Source organism: Etheostoma spectabile, chromosome 9 (genome assembly GCF_008692095.1).
Source record: "Etheostoma spectabile isolate EspeVRDwgs_2016 chromosome 9, UIUC_Espe_1.0, whole genome shotgun sequence".
NCBI lineage: Eukaryota > Metazoa > Chordata > Actinopteri > Perciformes > Percidae > Etheostoma > Etheostoma spectabile.
Window position 1 is genome coordinate 15,748,836 of NC_045741.1, and position 7,327 is coordinate 15,756,162.

General features: G+C 37.4%; 1 protein-coding gene across 2 annotated transcripts in view; it reads left to right on the forward strand.

Annotated features, from left to right (window-relative positions):
• Positions 1-5,988, forward strand: part of LOC116696015 (very low-density lipoprotein receptor) — a 20,691-nt gene extending 14,703 nt beyond the window's left edge. For both annotated transcript variants that reach the window (XM_032526658.1, XM_032526657.1), the window contains exons 9-13: positions 1,291-1,430; positions 2,857-2,998; positions 3,174-3,371; positions 4,355-4,521; positions 4,878-5,988. In XM_032526658.1, coding sequence (XP_032382549.1) covers positions 1,291-1,331 — 41 coding nt within the window. In that variant the 3' untranslated portion in view covers positions 1,332-1,430; positions 2,857-2,998; positions 3,174-3,371; positions 4,355-4,521; positions 4,878-5,988. The remainder of the gene's footprint in view (positions 1-1,290; positions 1,431-2,856; positions 2,999-3,173; positions 3,372-4,354; positions 4,522-4,877) is intronic.
• Positions 5,989-7,327: the final 1,339 nt, after the last annotated feature.

Here is a 7,327-nt window from a genome sequence, read left to right on the forward strand (position 1 = left end):
TTGGATACAAAAAGATTTCCCAAGCTTTAAACATCCCAAGGAGCACTGTGCAAGCTATCATTTTGAAATGGAAGGAGTATCAGACCACTGAAAACCTACCAAGACCTGGCCGTCCCTGTAAACTTTCAGCTCAGACAAGGAGAAGACTGATCAGGAAGATCGCAGCCAAGAGGCCCTAGATCACTCTGGATGAACCGTAGAGAGCTACAGCTGAGGTGGGAGAGTCTGTCCATAGGACAACATTCAGTCTACACTGCACAAATCTGGCCTTCATGGAAGAGTGGCAAGAAGAAAGACACTTTCTCAAAGATATCCATAAAAAGTCTCGTCTAAAGTTTGCCACAGCCACCTGGGAGCACACACAACAAATGTGGAAGAAGGTGCTCTGGTCAGATGAAACCAAAATCGAACTTTTGGCCACAATGCAAAACGATATGTTTGGCGTAAAAGCAACACAGCTCATCACCCTCAACCACCACCATCCCACGTCAAACATGGTGGTGGCAGCATCATGGTTGGGGCTGCTTTTCTTCAGCAGGGCAGGGAAGATGGTTAAAATTGAGGGGAAGATGGATGCAGCCAAATACGGACCATTCTGGATGAAAACTGTTTGGAGTCTGCAAAAGACCTGAAACTGGGACGGAGATTTATCTTCAACAAGACAATGATCCCAAACATACAGCAAAATCTACAAGGAATGGTTCAAATAAACGTATCCAGGTGTTGCGGGTCAAAGTCCAGACCTGAATCCAATCGAGAATCTGTGGAAAGAACTGAAAACTGCTGTTCACAAACGCTCTCCATCCAACCTCACTGAGCTCGAGCTGTTTTGCAGGAAGAATGGGCAAGATTCAGTCTCTCGATGTGCAAAACTGATAGAGACATACCCCAAGCGACTTGGAGCTGTAATCGCAGCAAAAGGTGGCTCTACAAAGTATTAACGCAAGGGGGCCCAATAATTTTGCACACACCACCACTTTTCAGTTTTTATTTGCTAAAAAAGTTTAAATATCCAATAGATTTGTTCCACTTGTCAATTGTGTCCCACTTGTTGTGTGATTCTTCATAAAAAATAAATTTTTTATACTTTATGTTTGAAGCCTGAAATGTGTTAAAAGGTTGAAAAGTTCAGGGGGCCAATACTTTCGCAAGCACTGTGTGTGTGTGTGTGTGGTATATATGTGTATGTATGTTGTATGTGTGTATATATATATATGTATGTATGTATGTTTGTATATATATATATATATATATATATAATATATATATTATTATTTTATTTATCCCTAGATATGCCTCGTCAGCGCTGCTGTACGGTAGACCAGGATTGAGAAGCTACTCCAGAGTAAATCTAGACGGCCGTGACCGTAAGACAGTGGTAGAGTCTAACGGCTATTTGGATCGGCCTTTTGGACTGGCTGTTGTTTGAGGTAAAAAAAAAATAATACTTTACAACCTATGATGGACTGGGTGTATTCATGTCACCTAATGAGATTATATATATATGTATATGGTGTGTGTGGTGTGTGTGTGTGTGTGTGGTGTGTGTGTGTGTGTGTGTGTTGGTGTGTTGGTGTTTGTTTTATATTTATATATATATATATATATATATATATATATATATATATAATATGTGTGTATATATATATATGTGTGTGTATATATATATATATGTGTGTGTATATATATATTATATTATATATTATATGTGTGTTGTGGTGTGTGTGTAAGAGATTTATTCAAAATTGAAGGCATAATATGAACCAGCATGCTACCACAGCATCCTGCAGTGACATGCCATCCCATCGGTTTGTGCGTTTAACTGGACCCATTTATTTTTCAACGAGTCATGACCCCAAACACACCTCCAGGCTGTGTTGTGTGTGATATATATATATATATTATTATATATATTATATATATATATATTATATATATATTTAATATTATATATTAATATGTTAACTATTAATATGATAATATAATAGTATTAATATTATTAATATGTATGTGTATATATATATATGCGTGTAAGCGATAACGTTAACTCTGCCAGCCCTAATAAATATATTAATATATATTATAATTATATTTATACACACACACACACACCACACAACCATACCACACTACACCATACACATATAGAAATAAATCTCCAACCGTGCACCAAGCAAACAGCACCCCCACACCATCTCACCTCCTCCTCCATGCTTCACAGTGCGAACCAGGCATGTAGAATCCATCCGGTCACCTTTTCTCTGTCGCACAAAGACACGACGATTGGAACCAGAGATCTCAAATTTGGACTCATCAGACCAAAGCACAGATTTCCACTGGTCTGCTGTCCATTCCTTGTGTTTCTTGGCCCAAAAAAATCTCTCCTGCTTGTTGCCTCTCCTTAGCAGTGGTTTCCTAGCTGTTTTTTTTTCTTCTTAGGGAGTAAGAGGTGTTAATTTTTTAAAATTAACTTAACAGTTGATTTCTTGACCACCTGTGGCACTATGGAGCAATGATTTTAATGGTCCGCATTTTGTTTCACTCTGTGTTCTATGTTTGTGCCGATACGCATATTGCAAGAGGCCTGTGTGTAAAATTGACCAGTTGTGATGGTAAATTAAACTTGCATTTACCTCAATGATTGGCCGTGTCTATCAAATAAAAGGGGGTTCATGCTATTCCACTGATTAAGTTTGTAATCCAACACAGATAGACACACTGCATTTAGTTGAGAAACACTAAATATAAATACAACAGAGCACCTTTAACTTAACCTTCAACTGATCATAAATAAGTATTTGCTCTGACTTTTGCCGTGAAACAACAGTTCTGCTAACTCTGTCCATTCTGCTTCAGGGTTTTGTATATTGGAGTGAAGAAGTGACACGCTCCATCTGCCGAGCCAACAAACACAACGGTGGTGACCACCAAGTACTGCTGTCAAACGTCACCTCACCGGGTGGTGTGGTCATCATCCAACCTGCTCTCCAACCAAACGGTACGAGCAGGCAAATAAATTAAACTTATACTAAACGTCTCAGACTTCATGCTCTATTCAAGGATAGATTAAGAAAGATGGACACTCTGTTGTGTTGCTGGCCTTTGAGCCACAGTAAAGTCACCTTTCAGTCATTGGTTCCTCTCAGCTGAGTGTACCTTCACCTCGTTCTTAGGTCCATCTGAATGTGGGCATACCGGGACGCTGTGTAATCACGAGTGCACTGTTGACCTGCTGTCTGAGAGTCCAGAGTTCAGCTGCACTCCTCCAGAAAAACGACAAAACACACCTCAAGAAATTCCTGCCATTTCTCGCACCGTTCCTACATCAACTTTATCTGACCCGACATCTGCTGGAATCCTCTCTGTTATCAGTAAGAAACGTTTTTGCAACAGAACACACTATTGCTAAATATAATAAATACTACTAAATAATACTTGTCAAACAGTGAGAGTCAACACAAATTTGCCTAAAAATAATCAAATATTGATTGTAAAAGATAAATATTGATTTAATGTTGTCCCTCGGATTCTCTTTGTTACAGTTTCCCAGCCGCATGTGGTTGATGTAACTTAAATGTTTTATCTGCAAGATAGAAAAAATAAATGTGGCGTCATCAACATGGTCCCTCCCGCTGAGTCATTAACACAACAGTCAGCATCTGATATTGACATTCAGCAGTTGGTTTCACATGCAGAATTATTAAGAATTTAGGCATTGTTAATACAGACTACTAAAGGCTGTAAGGAACAAAAGCAGGGTTTGTGTTGCAATGGCTGCAAAAGTTGTCACATTTACCATACAAGCCTGTCCACAGACAAACAAAGATCTTGTGATTTTGGGTGAGATATGTCCTATGAATCTTTTAAAATAGGACAAATCTGTTACTTCAGGCTTTTTTGTGTATCATTACTTCCTTGGTTTTGAGCTACAGTACTTACCTAGTAAAGCATCATTAGTATATTGGAGGACTCTACAAATGATGGCAATGCAAAGCAGCTTTATTTCTATAGCACATTTCAGAAACAAGGCAATTCACTGCTTTACATTAAACATTAAAGAGCAGTTAAGAATGAAAAAACAGCTCAAATATAAGACAAATATGAAATACAAGAACACAAGTTACAATGCAGTGTAAGAAATGAACATATTAGAACATATTAGCATATATTTATTATTATATAGTATACTTATGTGTTTCAAATGCTTCTTGTGGTATTGCAGCTTTATTCAGCCACCTGTTTGTCCAGTCAGAGGAGGTGAGGGGCGGTGCTGTGCAGAAAGTTGACTTCTTAAAATACCCTCATGTCTGCGGAGGCTCCAGAGAGTGATTCGATTCTTGCGTGTTTCTCCCAGTGTTTCTTAGTGTGCTGCTGGTGGGAATGGCTCTGTGGTGGTGGAGAGAGGAGTTCAGACCATCCAGGTCTCTCACTGAGCAGAGCATCTCCCTCAAAGAGTCCCAGGACCCGCTCATCATCCAGGGCCCGCACATGGCTCCAAAGTGTCTCGTGAAGGCAAGAGAAGTTTGTGTACACACACACACAAAAAACAGACACACAGGCACCTTCATTCACTTTCAGAGAGGAGATACCATTCATTCAGCTGCACATATGTACACTTGATATATATATATAATCATTTCCTTTTACCAGGAGATTGAATGATATACAGTTATCTGGTGTTTTAACGCACAGATATAAAACATCTAGTATGAGTTAGACTTTACTGTTTATTGGCTTCTTGTTATTGAAACATCTGTTTTTCTTCAAAAGCACTCCGCTAGTTTCCCGGATAAACACAACTTGACCGACTCCTATCAGGTTAAAGGCTTATTGTGGTGCAGTGTGTCAACTCTGCCGCATATTTTCTATGCCGCCAGGAAACTTTGTTTAAGCTGGACTTGGACGGTGAATGAAGACGGTGCAACACAGATGGCCAGCTGCCTGGTGCTGTCTCAATCCCCGCAGTGACCTCAAGGCTGACAGACGACAACAAACCTGTCGTCTTGTCTCAACTCCGTGTGCATTTTAAGAGAAATGACCCGGTGGTAAATATCAGAGTTTAGATGAGTAGAAACTTTGGAGCAGTAACTTTTGTTCTGCAGAAGTGTTACTTTCAGCTCTTGTGGCTCCAGAATAACTCTTTAATGATGATTATGATGTTTGCTTATATTCTATAGAACAAGCCTACATCGATTTTTCTGTGCTTTGAATATCAGCACAGATGAACTTGTACATTTTGCCTTACTTTTCAAACCCTTAATATAAAGCATTTTCCTCAGTGATTTACCAGTTATGTTACAACTGTAGCTCAGTGGAAATGTGATCTGTTTAGATTATAGCTGAAACAATTAGTTCATTAATCGCTTAGTTCTAAAGAAAATGAATGAGCGGCTATTTTGATTATTGAGTCAAAGTATTGAACATTTGCTGGTTCCAGCTTTTGTTTTCTCTTTTGTGAGAGTAAACTAAATATATATTTGGATCTGACAACAACAATCAATTGGGAGACATTTTTCACTATTTTTGGAGATTTTACAGATCAATTGATAATAGGAATTGTAAGAGGAAATGCTGAAAAAATCTAGAATTCTTTGTCTTTGAATGTTGGAAAAAATGTTTTGGTGCTGCAATGGGAACAAATGTATTTTGTTTTGTGAAATGTCTCTTGGAGGTTTGGTCTTGTGCTCAGAGCCTGGTGTTAGTGTTGGAGTGAGTGTTTGGTTAATTGACCTTTGTTCTTTTGTCTTATTTTAGTCTCAAAGAAACTGTAAATCCGTTGGACTGATATAAATCCATCGGCAGCAATTGAGAGATCATTCTGTAAGTGTGCCCTATCTGCTGAGTTGTGTGTGTGTGTGTGTGTTGGTATTTATTTTTAAGAATGTGTTTTATTTATTTTTGGGCAGTATTACACCCATTTACACCATGGATACAAACTGTAAAATGCTGTATATGAATCAAATAAAGCAATTTTAGTTTTCCTACATATATTATCTAGAAGTCATTGGTAGATGTTAAGTCCTCTCTTTCCTGCACGAGAATAGTCTCGGAAATCTCCTGTGCGTCACATTGACAAAAACAGAAATTAGTAGTTGATAAAACAGTGTGAACATAATGGGTATCTGAATGCAAAAGGTGGTGACTAATGAGAACACAAACAAAACAAAAACAATCAGGATCTTTATCAGTTTGTACTGCAGTAGATTGTCTTTGATTAATCACTGTGAGCAATATAACGGGTAAAAAAAATCAGGAAAGGTTGCAATAAAAGAATGAATCATACTCAGTTTGCTGTTCTTTTATTTTGTCAAAGAGACAATAGGAACGAATTGTAAAAAAAAAAAAAAAAAGGATAAGAGAAATAAAATTATATTGTAGCAAGTAACCTTACTTTAAGTCCCCATATAGTAAAACAGTTATAATATTGAATATGTCTTCATAGAGAAGTTATAATTGCTGATAAATGAATGACATTAATTATTTAAGACTTGTCTACTACATTGTAGTGCAGTATAAACCATTTATCTAATTTTTGTATACTTTTTAAATGCTATGTCCTGGGACTTGCTCAGAAGGTAGGAGATAATATTAGATAACATTCAAAACCCATTATAAACAGAAGGCCATATTAAAAAAAAAAAAAAAAAAAACATTGCTTTTGGTATCCCACAGCTCGAAACTCAATTTTCAAATTGTATGGCAATCCATACAGTAGATGTTGAGACTAAAGTAGTATGCCAATATTGCCATCTCTAGAGCCATGCTGCTTGCGTGGCAAAAATGTATTACATTAATGAAGTCTGGGCGGGACGAAAGTATGGATGACAACCTGCAAAAGTTGTAACTTTAATACACCATAAGTTTGTTTTGAAGATTTGAACAAAACACGTTTTTAATTAAAAAGAAAAACTAAAATCAGACTGCTGTCACGTCATCAAGCTCAAAAACTAAACAAAAATAAAATGTTGTTATCCATGTGGTACAGATGTCCGACAAGATGAAGTTTTGTGGTTCCATTTTGTTTTTTTCTGTTTTGCTACCTTTTTTTTAGCCAGAATTGTAATCTCAGTGAGTCTTTTCTGGTTTAAAAAGAACAAACTCATAAAACAGTCTCCACTGGATTTTGTCTCAGCTTTTGATGACTTCCTGTAGCTTTATGTGACATTTTAAAGCTCAATACAACTTGTATAAAGTGTGTTTTTATTCTTACTAAAGAATCTTATCTAAAATCATACCGAATGTCAGTAGGCAAAAAGTAGCTTGTGGGTGAAATCTGGCACTTCTCCAATAAACAAATTTGGCCCCATGAGGGGGAAAACGTTTTCCC